Consider the following 16,765-nt stretch of genomic DNA (forward strand, 5'->3'; position numbering starts at 1 on the left):
CTCTCTTACGCGTCTTTTGACTCTGTGATGTCTCAAGGCAGAAGGTGAGATGACGTCACTAGAGCGCGTCCTCTGTCAAGAGCACTGCAGAGAGACTGAAGTCACTGAGGAGACCGGCCCTGCAGCGGGAAGAGGGAGAGTTAAGTACTTGATTTTTTTTTTATATGGGGCCCATTCTGTACGGAACATTATATGGGGCCCATTCTGTATGGAGCATTATATGGGACTCATTCTGTATGGAGTACTATATGGGGCCCATTCTGTATGGAACATGATATGGGGCACACTCTGTATGGAGCATTACATGGGGCACATTCTGTATGGCGCATTATTCTGTATGGAGCATTATATGGGGCTCATTCTGTATGAAGCATCATATGAGGCCTATTCTGTATGAAGCATGATATGGGGCCTATTCTGTATAATGCATTATATGGGTCCCATTCTGTATGAAGCAATATATGGGGCCCATCCTCTAGGAAGCATTATATGGGGCCCATCCTCTAGGAAGCATTATATGGGGCTCATTCCATATGGAAAATTACATGGGGCACATTCTGTATAGAGTATTATATGAGTCATTGGGGCTCATACTGTATGGAGCAATATATGGAGCCATTATCCTGTATGGTGAAATATATGGAGCCATTATTCTGTATGGAACATTCTATGGGGTCATTATTATGTATGGAGCGATATATAGGGTCTATTCTGTATGGAGCATTATATGGGGCCCATTCTGGATGAAGCATTATATGGGGCCCATTCTGTACAGAGTATTATATGCATTTCGGCCCATTATACTATATTGCGCATTATATGAGGCTCATTATACGTTATGGAGGACTATATAGGAGGAAATTGACTTCTGTAAAGGGTACACTGCTGAGGACAGCTTCTACTGGTAGGGTATATTTATCAATATCCCGGTTACCTCTAATACTACAGGTATTGAAACCCTGCAATCTGTGGACCCTCCATGACCTGAATCCCCTCTGCTGTATGGTATTGTAGAATTGACAATAGATGTCACTAATGTAAGAAGTGAAATTTTTGGCATTGTACTATACCTATATTTCTCTGCTGTATCTGTGCCTCATGAATCATGGTATGTGTTAAAGGCACCCACTGAGACTCTTCCGCCTGGGGTCCATGAAAACCTGGAGCTGGCCATGTGTGTCTGTGCATGTGTGCGTGTGTTTATACATGTGTACGTATGTGTGTATGTATGTGTGTATGTATGTGTGTTTATGCTTGAGCATCTGTGCATATGTGTTTATGAATGTGTGTATGGACAGTATATGAGTGTATGTATGTGTGTGTGTGTGTGTGTGTGTGTGTGCATATTTGTTTTTGGTTCATGTATGATACTGTAATTGTAAAGAATAGGAAAATCAATCGGGCTCTTTAAAGGGTTATTCACCAAATAATCAAGTTAACTCCTATTGATAGTATCCAAGCACTCCCCCCACCCATGAGATTCTGAGAACAGGGGTCTGCCGTCTTATCCTGAATGGAGCAGAGTTGTGAACACTCAGCCATTATCTATAGAGCTGCTGAGCGCTGCGCTTTGCTATTTCCATCAGTACCATAGACAATGAATAGAGCAGAAATCAAGCATGCACCCCTCCAATCCATTCATGGCTGAGCTGCAGAGTCCTGCCCTCAGTATTGTTGGGGCTCCCAGTAGTCAGTTCCCCAACAATGAGTAAGTTATCCTTTCTCATCGGGATTGGGGACAACTTGATTTATTTGGGGAATAACCCTCTATCAGATACCAGATGGTATAGATACCAGACGTATAATTTAATATAATATATATATGGTTGGACTCAGCAGAACCGAATCCTAAAGGAGATAAATATCTCCATCTCAGTAAATAAAAAAATAAATATATATATTTTTAGAAATGTGGAGGGCCCAACTAGAATGCTATGCTTTTGCTATGGTGTCTTGAGAACTCTCTGTATTCCCCAGCTTGTAGGGCGGTGATAATGAGGGCAATCTGCCTTGTTGCTCAGAGCCAAAGCTCTGGAGTCCCAGGGCCAGATTGTCCTCATAAGCGGCATGCCGGGCAGGGAGGGGGGCCCAGACATATTTCTTGCACAGGGGCCCCAAGCTGTCAGTGTTTGCCCCTGCATCAAAATATACAATAGCAATTTGCTCATTATTGCATTTTTATTGCATTTTTTTAACTGCATTTTCCCCTGTTTTTTTATGTGCCTTTAGTAATGGGATTCAATAAGTGGGTTTTTTTCAGGCACTCCATAGAAGACTAAAGAGAAAAAAATACACTGTTCAACAAAGTCCTTAAACGCACATTAACGCACATTTAATAAAATCACATCCACTTTGATTAATGCAGATTTTCTGCATAAGAAACACAGCTAAAATAAAACACAACAATTATGCTAAGAGGGAACATAACCTAAGAGAGAATATATTGGAAATGAATATTAAAGTATTGCCTATCTCACTGCACCCATGGCTCAGTTTGAAGTTAGATATGATCAATATTGATTTAGGGGGAGTAATTATGTATCATTCGACTGGACATGCAACAAAGTCTCGACAGCTCAATAGTCCCCAGCATTCTGTTCTGGCTACAAACACACAAAATCAGCTGGCACAATGAAGCACATCACCTGCACGATTACTGTTTACATCAATAAGACAAAAATATTTGGGTTGTGGTGTGAGAGTTACTAGGCTACGGTGCGGCTTCTCCCAACTGGAAAAGTGCACTGAGAAAAACAATGTTGCCACTTGGCTCTAAGGGACCGTGCGGAGGCTTTCACTATTCCCTAAACAAACCATTGACTCTAACAAAATGATCACCGCTACACAGAATTGAACGCTTCCTTAAGGATATTTTCAAATAATTACTGCTCACAACTTCTCTTGCTACCACTGAACTTCTTTGCGTGAGGTCAATATTTTAATAAACCCTAACAATTATGGCCTCCTATTTCAATCAAATAGTCCTTGCGTGCCCGAGAGCAACAGCATTCAACTGTACTAACAAGAAAACAATTGAGAACATTCTATTTTTTTATTTTGTTTTGACTGGGGCTATCAGCGTCAGAGTGATGATGTGATGATCCTTCAGACTAATCGTCCGCTCTGTATGACAGAAAAGTGGGAACAAAACATGTCTGCTATTCCTGGTGCCTACCTGTACATTCTTTTGTATTTTTGAATACTAGAATAGAAAGGAGAAATGGAGATCCTTAAAAGGGGTTGTGCATATTTGGGAACAATTATATATTTTCTTTACTTAACCCCTTAAGGACCAAGCCACTTTGTAGGTTAATGACAAGGCCTTAATTTTGAAATCGGACCACTGACACTTTATGTGGTTGTAACTCTGGAACACTTCAACGGATCCTGCTCATTCTGAGACTGTTTTTTTGTGACATATTGTACTTCAGGTTAGTCATAAAATTTCGATAAAACTTGCGTTTATTTGTGAAAAAAAATGGAACTTTGGTGAAAATTTTGAAAATTTTGCAATTTCCAAACTTTTAATTTTTGTACCCTTAAATCAGAGACTGATGTCACACAAAATAGCTAATTAATAACATTCCCCACCTGTCAACTTTACATTAGCACAATTTTGAAAACATCATTTTTATTTGTTAGGACGTTATATGGGTTAAAATTGATCAGCGATTTCTCATTTTTCCAGCAAAATTTACAAAACCATTTTTTTAGGGACCACCTCACATTTGAAGTGAGTTAGGGGGGTCAATATAACAGAAAATAACCAAAAGTACTTCACAAGAATTGAAGCAATGTGGAAGGACAAAATGAACATTTAACTTTTTTTTCCCAAAAATTTTTCTTCGGACACAATTTTTTTTATTTTGTCAAGCGTATCACGAGAAAATGAACCGTAATATTTGTTGTGCAATTTCTCCCAAGTACACCGATACCCCATGTGTGGAAGAAGACCAATCTTTAGGCGCATGGCAGTGCTCAGAAGGGAAGGAGCATCATTTGAGATTTTGAAAGTCAAATTGGCGGGAATCAAGAGCAGACGCCATGTCGCATTTGGAGAGTCCCTGATGTAACTAAACAGTGGAAATCCCCCATAAGTGACACAATTTTGGAAACTAGACCCCCCCAAGGAACTTATCTAAATGTGTGGTGAGCACTTTGAACTTCCAAGGGCTTCACAGGAGGTTATAACGTAGAGCTGTAAAATGAAAAAATCATATTTTTTGCACAAAAATGATATTTTCATCCCAAATTTTTATTTTCCCAAGGGTAACAGGACCCAAAAAGTTGTTGTGCAATTTGTACTGAGTATGCTGATACCCCATATGTGGGGGTAAACCACTGTTTGGGCGCATGGCAAAGCTCAGAAGGGAAGGAGCGCCATTTGACTTTTTTGGCTGTTATTGAGACAGCCATGTTGCATTTGGAGAGCCCCTCCCTGATGTGCCTAAACAGTGGAAACCCCCAACAAGTGACCCCATTTTGGAAACTAGACCCCACAAGGAAGTTATCTAGATGTGTGGTGAGAGCTCTGAACCCTCAAGGGCTTTACAGAAGTTTATAACATAGAGCCGAAAAATTAAAAAATCAAATTTTTTCCACAAAAATGATCTTTTCATCCCCAACTTTTACTTTCCCAAGGGTAACAGGACCAAAAAAGTTTTTGTGCAATTTGTCCTGAGTACACTGATACCCCATATGTGGGGGTAAACCCCTGTGTGGATGCATGGCAGAGCTCGGAAGGGAAGGGTCGCGGTTTTGGAATGCAGACTTTGATGGAATGGTCTGCGGATGTCATGTTGTGTTTGCAGAGCCCCTGATGTGCCTAAACAGTAGAAACCCCCCACAAGTGACCCCATTTTTGAAACTAGACCCCCCAAGAAGCTTATCTAGATGTGTGGTGAGCACTTTGAACCCCAAAGAGCTTCACAGAAGTTTATAACGTAGAGCTGTGAAAATAAAAAAATCATATTTTTTTCCACAGAAATGATCTTTTTGCCCACAATTTTTTTATTTTTACAAGGGTAACAGGAGAAATAGGACCCCAAAAGTTGTTGTGGAATTTGTCCTGAGTACGCTGATAACCCCATATGTGGGGTGGAACCACTGTTTGGGCGCATGGCAGAGCTTGGAAGGGAAGGAGCGCCATTTTGGAATGCAGACTTTGATGGAATGGTCTGCGAGCATCATGTTGCATTTGCAGAGCCCCTGATGTGCCTAAACAGTAGAAACCCCCTCCACAAGTGACCCCATTTTGGAAACTAGACCCCCCAAGGAGCTTATCTAGATGTGTTGGTGAGCACTTTGAATCCCCAAGTGCTTCACGGAAGTTTATAATGTAGAGCCGTTAAAATAAAAAAAAATCATATTTTTCTCCACAAAAATGATCTTTTTGCCCCCAAATTTTTATTTTCACAAGGGTAAATTAGACCCCCAAAGTTGATGTGCAATTTGTCCCCATATGTGGGGGTAAACCACTATGATCGCCTTACTGCAATCTTTGGGAGGCAGAATGAACAAATCCATAAAAGGTGGTACCTTTTTACGCCGTTCCTCGTGCGGTGGTAGTGATTAGGCGACTTTATTCTACGGGTCGGTGCGATTACAGAGATACAAGATTTAAATCCTTTCTCATGTTTAGCTTCTGTCACACACTAAAAGACGTTTATTTAAAAGAATTTTTTGTAAGAAATTTTTGCATCGTTGTATTTTGAGAGCTATAATTTTTCCACATTTCGGCCAACAGAGTCATGTGCGAACTTGTTTTTTGCGGGACGAGCTGACGTTTTTATTGGTACCATTTTCGGGCACATGATGTTTTTTGATCGCTTTCTATTCCGCTATTTGTGGAGGCAGAATAAACAAAAACCAGCAATTCAGGAATTTTTTTTTCCTCTGTTCCACGTGTGCTAAAATTGGTAAGGCCTGGATCACACTTCCGTTTTTTAAAATCCGTCTAAATCCGTCGTTTTCTGTTAAAAAACGGATCCGCCATTTTTTTTGAGGATCCTTTTTTTGGCCCATAGACTTCCATTAGCGGCTACCGTGGATCCGTAAAAAAAAACGGATCCGTTTGCGGCAAAACGGAAACAGATCCGTTTTTTCACACTTTAACGGATGCATGCAGATGCCAAAAAATGGATGTGTGAAACAAGCCTAAGGCAGCTTTATTCTTTGTGTCAGTATGATAACAGCGATACCTCATTTATATCTTTTTTATGTTTGCCGTTTTTTACACAATAAAAACTTTTATAGAAAAAATAATTATTTTTGCATCATTTTATTATGAGAGCTATAACTTTTTTATTTTTCCGCTGATAGAGCTGTATGGTGGCTTGTTTTTTTGCGGGAAAATATGGCGCTTTCAGTGATACTATGTTTATTACCATTCATTTTATTATTGCGCTTTATCCCACTTTTTCCAAGCAGTATGATGATACCGCTTGGAAAAAGTATAATTTGCTACTTTTTTGTGTTTTTTTTTTTTTTTTTTACAGTGTTCACTGAAGAGGTTAACTAGGTTGACACTTTTATAGATGGGATTTTTGCGGACGCAGCGATACCAAACGTGTATTCTTTGTTTAATTTTTTACATGCAGTGGTAGTTCAAAGGCATAACAGGCGTAGCCCATCATGATGCAGGAACTGACATCCTGCAATGATGGGCTATGGACGTTAAGGGGTTAAATGCATTTACTATTTTTATTTATTTTTATTTTACTCACTTAGATAGTGCATTAATTCCACTGCGTTTTAAAGACATCATCATCACTGTCTCCATTGGGTTCACAATTTGAATTCCTTGTCAGTATATCTTTGGAGTGGGGGAGGCAACCGGTGGACCAGGAGGAAGGTGGTGGTGGTATTGGTTCATACATGAAAAAAGTGATGACAGGTTCCCTTTACAACCCATGAAGTATAGGTACGTCATAGGTCACCTCCCTCCCTCAGTGCCAGAGCCCGCATCTTTTCAGGCACATGACAGCAGATCTGATCAGCTGTCATGTGCCTCTTACAGCCGCACGTGGAATCGAGATCCACCCGCAGCTGTTAATATGTTAAATGCCACTGTCAGTCTCTGACAGAGGCATTTAAGTCGCGCTTACCTTAAGCAAGTCACATGATCGTGGAGCGCTCATGGATTGGCATGACAGTCGGAGGACTGCAGAAAACCCCCCAGCCTGTCATGGCCGGCATTCATAGGAGATGATCATTTTTGCTACACATAACAGTGCTGGACTAGCACAAGAAATCAGTTCGCAGCTACAAGTCTCCCAAGGAGACTAATTAAGCAAGTAAAAAGTGTAAAAAAAAGTTTTAAAAAATATTAAAAAAAATATAAAAAGTTTAAATCACCCCCCTTTTATCCCATTCAAAACAAAATAAAAAATACACGTTTGGTATCGCTGAGTTTGGAAATGCCAGATCTATCAAAATATAAAAACAAATAATCCAATCGGTAAATGGCGTAACGAGAAAAAATCAAAAAGCCAAAATTATGTTTTTTTGGTCACCACAACACTGCAATAAAATGCAATATCAGGTGATCAAACACAGTATCTACCCCAAACTGGTTTCAATAAAAACGTCAGCTTGACTTGCAAAAATAAGCCTTCACCCAGCCCCAGATCTCGAAAAATTGAGACGCTATAGGTCTTGGAAAATATTGGGCTTTTTTTTGCATACAAAATTTGGAATTTTATTTTACCACGTAAATAAATGAGAACCTATACATGTTTGGTATCTGCAAACTCATAATGACCTGGAGAATCATAATGGCAGGTCAGTTTTAGCAATTAGTGATCACGGTAAAAAAAACAAAAACAAAAGAAAAACAAATTGTGACATTGCACTTGTTTTGCAATTTCATCACACGTTTTTAATATTTTTCTTGTTTTCCAGTACATGATATGGTAAAATCAATGATGTCTTTCAAAAGTACAGCTCATCCCACAAAAAAACAAACCCTCACAAACCAGATTGACTGAAAAATAAAAAAGTTATGGTTCTGGGAAGAAGAGGAGCAAAAAACAAAAACGCCCAAACGGAAAATCCCAAGGTCGTGAAGGGGATAACTGAGAAATCACAAGTCAACTCTCTGACTGTCTGACAGGGAATTCACAACTCTTTCTGTATTTTTCTGAGCTCGTCAGCGGAATTATGATCACAGAAGTTAGAACACATCAATGTTAATTGTGTAAGGAAACAAAAGAACTGTACATGCAAAATGTTGAAAATGTTTTAAATACATTGGAACAAATGAATTTTAACTCCAAGTACTGTGGTGTAGTGACCACTATGTCCGCTAGGGGGCGCTGTGTGGGTGTCCCAGGACGGGCCTACAGGCATATCCATTGTGGTAATGGGTATAGGATGCGGAATGACCGTTATGTATCCTAAGACTATAGGTGGCCTTGTGATGGAAGCTTGAATACTGTATGTGTATTGATCAGCAGAGGTACTGCTGACGATTCCGTTGCAATGTGTCAGGGAAGCCTCTGTGTGGCTGTGTGTGTAACAGGATCTTTAGTGAGGTCATAGCCATGTGATCACCTGTGGGTGTGGTTATGGACCATATAAGGTACCTGAGGTCTGGTCACATGAGAGAGAGCGCATGGATCTGATTGGGCCAAGTGGAAGGTCCCGGCAGGCCTAGGTGGAAGAAGGTGTGCTACCTTCCTAAAGACCGCGTGCTGAGGCTGCTGACCCGGGGAGGCCTATGTATATTGGCTGTATGTGAGGATGGATAAGCCTCCTGTGTTTGCTGAGGCTCCAGGACTGAGCCTGAAATCATGGACAATTATGCTTGCTTTCACTTGAGCGAAAGGCTATTCCTGTGTTATGTGCTGCTTTATGGGTTATGGAGCAATAAACCCTATGGACTTTTTAAAGGAACGTGCCTCATGTTTGACTCCCATGGCTCCTGAGGGAGTGAAATCCCTACAATACATACTTCTATGAAGCACGCCCACAAATGTTTTATTCCCTAAACTTGTTTAAATGTATATACAATATAGTGCAGGTGTGTTAATATACTTATCAATTGCCATCTTATACAGTCTTCTCCCGGGTAACGTGATGGCTTTTCCAACTTACTGTGTGTGAACTGTAAGTCACTTTTACAATCTAAGCCTCATTATTAGACATGGACGCACCCAAAAAGTAAAGTTGAGGGTCCATACCGAATACCACAAACCCCGAACACAGACTTAACCAGGAAGTCTGACACCCCCCCAACCAGGTGTTTTTCACGCTGTCATGTGCATGACAGTGAGGCAAACACTGAGCCTGATCGACAGTAAGATCATTACCGTAGGTCACACACCCACGGTTCCCACACTGTCAAATGACAGCATGAGCCCGCAGCATCAGTGACTAACGGTTTCATTACTGAGGTAAACTATGTGTTGAATCTAATCTCGTGGTTTCTTATTCCATTACAACGGCCCCTTTCTTCTTTCAAGCCTAAAGTAAGCTGCATTCTGTAATCACAGAGACACATAAGGTTTGCATAGGAGCTGTATACAAAAAATGTTGGGAGTTTTAATCAAGACTGTAAGTTGCATAATTGTCTTCAATTCAAGCACTATAGCAATAAAAACACCACTTTTGCATTATCAGACTAAATGAGCATGTCTCAAAGAGAAAAGTTTTGTTAAAGGAGAAGCATAATATTATATAAAAAAAAACCTGTTGTGTTTCACACACACAAAAAGCATGCAATTAATGACAAAATGATGGGCATGCCTGGCAACGATTCTCCGCAATGGACATGCAAAATGCTAACACTTACTGGCACTTCCACATACTTCGAGGCAGCTTTTACCTGAAAATGCAATGCAATACTGAACAGTTATATAATTACCTTTTCATGTTCTGAGAGTAGTACTGCGATTATTGACTTAATTACTCACTTTTGTTCTAATTAAGTCTCTATACCAGATGAAGCAATTTCATTTTTTCATTCACTCTTTGTAATACTATCACTGAGACAAATTAGACGGAAAACTATCAATTTAGATATTAATTAATATTCTATGGTTTCATTGGTTCCTCGCTTAGCACAATAAGGTACGGTATATTCAATCTACATTTATTCACTGTTCCTTTTATTCAATATCACATCCGTAATATTGGAAACTGCAGAAGAAAGGTCAAGCGATTTAGATTCTAAAGCAAAAGCCTGTAAATCAAAACATTAATAAATATCAACCTTCACCTGCATTTTTTAAAATATCTACTAATACACAAATTAGAGTGAAGAATAGACCCCACCGGAGGAAGGCTTATAGATTATTGATCTTAAATGTGATATCAACTTCTTTGGAATTACTTAGGACTTTTTCACATCATGTTTTGCACCAACATTCATGGTGTCTGTCAGGAGAACACTGACACATGCTATAGACGTAGTCATAGTTCTCTCCACGGCCAGAGGTCTGTCCAGTTTAATTATATATACTGTTCAGATAAAGGCCCAAATGGTGTCCTTTTGGTCTTTGGCTGGTATAAATCAGTATGATAAACAAACAAGGTATCAAATAGCTTCATAAACTGCCACCCCATCCCATAGTACCTAGTTAAAAAAAAAGAAAAGTATAGGAGGTCAAAAAACCCTATTAAAGGGAATCTGTCACCCCATTTTCGGCCTATAAGCTGCGGCCACCGCGATCAGGGGCTTATCTACAGCGCCTCCCATCTTCATACGATGATATCCTCCTCTTTGCCTACGCACTGCAGTACTCTGCTCTGCCCTCAACAGGGCAGATAAAGTACGTGTGCGCAGGAGCCGAGGGAGAAGCAAGGAGGAGGACATCATCGTATGAAGATGGGAGGAGCCGGACGGGACGGTGACACCCATCGGACTGGATCGAACGCCGGGGTGAGTATAATCTAACTCTTTTTTCTTATCTTTCAGGTTACATCGGGGGCTTATCTACAGCATTACAGAATGCTGTAGATAAGCCCCCGATGGCAGTGTCGGCAGCTGATAGTCCAAAAATTTGGTGACAGAGCCCCTTTAAGGGAAGTCCTTGGAGACCTCCAGTGATGTCACAATACAAAAATGGACAGTTATCACTGGCACTTTCTCAGATGACCATGCATATAAGAGTTGCAAAAGAGTTTTATATCTCCACAGAGCAATCACACATTGGGCCTTCAAAAAAAAAATATGTTGAGAGATCAGGGCACACTGTATTACAGGACACAGCATCAGGGCTATTCTTCCAACCCATTAATTGAGAGACACTTGCCAAGTTCTAGATGGAGTCTATTCACTTTAAAGGGACTATCAGCGCAGAATGACTGCTCAAACCAATTACAGGTGCTCAGTGCACCAGCATGTGAAACATCTGACACGATGATGTCATTTCATTGCGTCAGCTGTGTATTGCCGAGGGTCAGCGCACTGAAGACAGGGAGACAAGAACACAAGCAGAGCACCGGGGGAATGGGACCGAGCTGAGTATGTGATGTTCTTTTTTTTCATGTGTATGGGATGTTTGACTGGACAAAGAGAAGCTATGGGGTCTCATGCTGGACATGGGGAGACTATGGGGTCCTTAACCTGGACATGAAGAGGTTATGGGGGTCTCATGCTGAACATGGGAGGCTATGGGGCTCACACAGTTCATAGAGAGGATACAGGGCTCATGCAGTATATAGGGAGGCTGTGTGGGGCTCATGCAGTAAATAGGGAGGCTGTGTGGGTCTCATGCTGTGTGTAGGGAGACTGTGTGGGGGCTCTGACAGTATACAAGTGGCTGTGGGGGAATCATACGATATATGGAAGGAGCTATATTGGGGTTCAAACGATATATAGGGGGATGTCCGTATATTTAATTCTGCTCAATATTAATTGATACAATATTAACATAATTATCAATAATATAATTATAATTCATACATTGATATTAATATTGAGCAGAATTAATTTCAGCCTATTGGTTCGGCCCTCCACAAAAGTCATGATCCCTCATATGGCCCCTCTGGAAATTTAATTGCCCACCCCTCATCTAGACAAGCATCATAAACAAAACAAATTTTAACTTTTGTGAACAAGACCTTAAAGATCATAATTCTTTCTCTATGTCCCACCTCTCTAAATATCTCTATTATCAAGGTTAGTTTGGCTTCTGCAAAAATCAAAGGGAACTATGCCCAGTAATTATATTAATAGCTGAATGTATTCAGCATATTTATTTTCGAAAAGCTGTATCCAAGTAATATAAACATGCAGACACCTTAAGAGGTCATCACTGATCTGCATGAACCTGTAGGACGAGCATTATTTACAACTATATAAACAAAGATACAGTAAGTAGGTAAAAACCATATATATAAGACAATGCCATATTTTTGATGCTGGAACTTGAATCCGTGGAATAGGCACCCAGTGTACATTTTATAACAGGTAGTATAATAAGAAATCAGAAATCTGCCCACAATATGTACAGGTAGATCATCAGCTGTAATAATAAAGGCAAAATGTCAAGTTGTAGGTCAAGTAATAGTTATGTTGAACAGTGCACCAGTATTTTACAATGTGTTGGAAATACATGTGTATGACTTTTTTTTGGCTTACAGGAGAACTCACGTAAAGTCACAAAAAGTACAATATGCTGTATTATAAGTATTATCCAGATGTTCTAAACATACTTACAGTGAAAGAAAGGATGGATGAAAACAATGTCCCTTCATCATATCTTGCCAACTTTGAAAGAACGCCTTCTAGCACTGAAACAAACTTCACAAACACAAATAGTTAATACAATTAAAAGTAAATCAGAAATACGAAAAGTATTGGCAATATTTGCACTATGAGTCACATTTATGAGACAATGGTGTTTCAACAGTAAATTTTCCATCTCTTCTCTTAATATGCAAATTTTGAAAGTGACAAGAAAAATTGGACTTGGTCAGACTACTGAACTATTACAGTGTGTAATGCGTATACATACTGTCGTGAATCTCCTCTTTTCGCAGCAGGAGTGAGAGATCACATGAATGCACACATGTGATATGCCTATTTGCTATCACATGCCATCTATAGTGTAATCCGCTTCTCTATAACATTGAGAGAGGCAGATGAGAATCTAGTCGGCACGTGAACGCAAGCATGCAGTCTTTTCTTTTCAGCCAGAGAAACCCCTTCAAAATGAGGCCGACTTAAATATAATGACCATACCATATTTTTTTCGGATAATAAAACGCACTTTTTTTCCCCAAAATTTGGGGGGAGAATCGGGGTGCGTCTTGTAATTCGAATATACCTTACCGGCTGGAGTGGAGCAGGGTCGCTGCTGGAGGAGGCAAGAGTGGTGCGTTGCAGCAGGCCGTAGGCTGGGATGATGGGGTGTTTGGAGGTGCTACACTGCGGGAGTTTGGTGGTGTGGGAGCTCCACCAACATTTTGCGAAAGCCTGGGACCCCCACACTTCTATAGTTTACATTGTGGTGGACTCAGGGAAAATGGTAGCTGGGGGCAGCGCAGGGACAGATGGAGATCTCAGCACCAAGATCTCAAGAGATGGCGATCTCAGAGCTTAGATCTCTATCTAAGCATGCGCCTCCCCTGGCAGCCATTTTCCCAGAGTCCACCACAAAGTAAACCATGGAAGTATGGGGCTTTCACAAAATGTCGGCGGAGCAACCGCACCACCAAACACCCACAGCGTCGCACATCCGAACACCCCTTTCTCCCAGTCTGGGGTCCGCAGCATAGCCCCACTCCTGCTTCACCACAGCCACCACCCCTGGTAAGCAATAAGATGCCTGGATTGTAAGAAGCACCACTATTTTATTAAAAAAAAGTTTTTTTCCTCTTTTAATTCTCAAAATTTGGGGTGCATCTTATAATCCGATGCATCTTATAAACCGCAAAATACGGTATATGGTATTCACTGAATATTCATGAAGCCCCTATTCTGCTGTTGCCATTTTTCTTACTATCCGGTTAATGAATATAGAACACCGCAGAAATTGTTAGGATAGTAATATCTTGTAAATTTTACAGAACTAGAGAAAATTTGTATAAAGAAACAAAAAGATGTTATGAAATGGCAAGTTACACATTCAGTACTATGCAAACGTTTTAGGCAGGTGCGAAAAAACACTGCTTACAAAAATAGAAGTGTTAATAGAATATTTTTTGAAGCATTACCAAAATGCAAAGCTAAGAAGTCTAAGTTAAAATCAATATTTGGTGTGACCACCATTTGCCTTCAAAACAGCATAAAATTTGCACACAATTTTTGGAGAAACTCTGGAGGAAGGTTGTTGAAAACATATTGGAGAACTAACCACACAACTTCTGTGGAAGTAGGCTTGTGCAAATCCTTCGGCTTCTTCATGTAATCCCACACAGAACCAATGATATTGAGATCTCTGGGAGCATGTCATCATTTCCAGGACTCATTGTTCTTCTTTATGCTGAAGATAGTGTTTAATGACATTGGCTATATGTTTATCTGCAGAATAAATCTGGATCCAATTAGTTGAATCTCTGATGATATTGCATGTTGGATAACTATCTGCCTACATTTCTCAGTGTTTAGGACACCATTAATCTTGACCAAATCATCAACACTATTTGCTGAAATGCAGTCAGAAACTTACAGGAAACCTCCACCATGTTTCATTTTTACCTGCAGAAATTGCCATGTTATAGACAAATATTTCACACTTTCACTCATCAGTCCAGAACACCTGCTTCCACTGTTCTGCACCGCAGTTCCTGTGTTTTTATGCAATTCATCCAAGACGACCATTTCTGGACAAACTTCTTCAAACTGTAGATGGGTGTCACTTTAGTCTTGTTGGTTGCTGCTAATTCTGAGATATTATCATTGCAGAACATCTTTCAATTTTGACATAAAGTAAGCATGACTTGTCTCATCTACTGCACTACGTTTCCTTGACCAACCACTATTTCTACGATCTTCAACGTAGCACATTTCTTGTTACTTCTTCAAAGGAACTTGAACGAGCCATCTTGAAACCCAAGTCTGCTTTGAAATCTTTGCCCAGGAAAGACCACCTTGCTGATGCAGTATAAGAACCTTTTGTCTTGTGACTATACTCAGACTTGCTATGATCTATGACGCAAGACATGAAATTGTCTTCCAAAACACCACCTTTGTAGCAGAGGTTGGCTGCTCCTCACCCAATTATCAGCAGCATATACAGCAGATTCTGCCTAAAACTTTTTGCACGGTACTGTATGCACCATACTATTTTGACTTTAAAACACAACCCAAACTTTAATTGAAGAAAAAAAATGTTGGAATAAATTTAACAAACAGGTTACAGTTTCCAGGAAGTGATAATGTTGTATATCTTTCATTCCAGAGACTAAAAAGTACTGTAATACGGAAAATTCATACAGCCTTCACTCCATGTACAGTGTTGCCTATTCTAGGCCTCAGCAATACAAAATATGTTACGCTCCCACTATCTAAAGTTGAGGTGACTGAACTAGTTTTGTCTCAATCTATATAGTAAAGTTGAAAAACAAGCTACGGAATTAAAAAATCATCTGCCCATTGTGGCAGTAAGCAGTGTAATTTGGATTTTTTTTTTACGGTAATAATTACCGTATTTTTCAAACTATAAGACGCACTTTTTTCCTCCAAACTTTTAGAGGAAACTGGGATGTACATCTTTCTGTCCGGATGTATTAGATATAGTACATATATATATACACATACATACATATGTATATATATATATATATATATATATATATATATATACACACACACACACACACATATACCCTGTGGCTGTAGATGGGAGAGGAGCAGGTCACAGGAGGCAGCAGCGGGCTGCTGCAGCTAACATCGTGGCCGATGTTGAAAGAAAATTGATATTTTAATATTCCCTGCTCCCCACACTGATGTATTTTTGTGATAATATACTAGTTTCAATAATTCAGGCACACGATGTTAATGGATGAATAGGCTTGGAGTAGGTATAAGAAGTTAAAAAACATTGTTCAGTATTTAACATTTTTATTTTAATACATATATTAAAAATATATAGCCAAGTTAATAACCTTCTCTATTATGGCTGATGCTTAACTATTCAACTGAGCCAGACAGACAGCACCCTTGAAGCATGTCAGACTGACACAGAAAGGGTGGGCAATCCCCTTTTCTGTTGTGGAACAAGAACATGCTGAAATCAGGACAGCTATCAAAATGAAAGTATGTTAAGTTTAATCAATTAGCATTTCTAACATCTATTTATATAATTGCCTTGTAATGTTTTAATTTCCTATTCTGTCCAGATGTCACCGTATCCCAGAATTCCAAGCGGAGGAAGTTCGCCGTATTGGGACACCCAAGTGATGGATGTCTCAATATGGAAACTGCTGCTGGTACCAACCTATTGTGCGATACCACCAGTGGAACACCGTCGCACCACACACACTCTATACGCCTTACGCAACACACACAGCCTCTTGTGCGGTACCACCAGCGGAACACCGTCGCACTGCGCCTGCGCAAATTCCACCCAGGCGCATTGAATCATTCGGCTGATCTCGGCGGCAGATGCGCAATGTGTCTACAGGAAGAGGAAGCCAATCACATTAAAGGGGTTTTCCCATGAACGAAAGTTTATTTTAAAAATTGTCTTTGTCTGACCGTGTACAGAGCATACCACATCTCCTGGGCAGGGGAGGAAGCAAAAGACAATACTGACATTACAGCAGGGGATCACAGAGGATTCATTTTGTGAGGTAAAATATTTCACTGACTGTT

General features: G+C 40.0%; 1 protein-coding gene across 15 annotated transcripts in view; it reads right to left on the reverse strand.

Moving 5' to 3' along the window:
* Positions 1 to 16,765, reverse strand: part of CADPS2 (calcium dependent secretion activator 2) — a 708,285-nt gene that overhangs the window by 88,175 nt on the left and 603,345 nt on the right. For 11 of the 15 annotated variants that reach the window (XM_073573395.1, XM_073573389.1, XM_073573388.1 and 8 more), the window contains 2 exons: positions 12,665 to 12,748; positions 9,794 to 9,826 (listed from right to left, as the gene is read on the reverse strand). In XM_073573395.1, the coding sequence (XP_073429496.1) occupies positions 9,794 to 9,826; positions 12,665 to 12,748 (117 nt within the window). The remainder of the gene's footprint in view (positions 1 to 9,793; positions 9,827 to 12,664; positions 12,749 to 16,765) is intronic. The other 4 variants (XM_073573398.1, XM_073573403.1, XM_073573394.1 and 1 more) reach the window with 1 other exon arrangement.

Source organism: Dendrobates tinctorius, unplaced genomic scaffold (assembly GCF_039654945.1).
Source record: "Dendrobates tinctorius isolate UK_male_01 unplaced genomic scaffold, ASM3965494v1 ptg000035l, whole genome shotgun sequence".
Classification (NCBI taxonomy): Eukaryota; Metazoa; Chordata; class Amphibia; order Anura; family Dendrobatidae; genus Dendrobates; species Dendrobates tinctorius.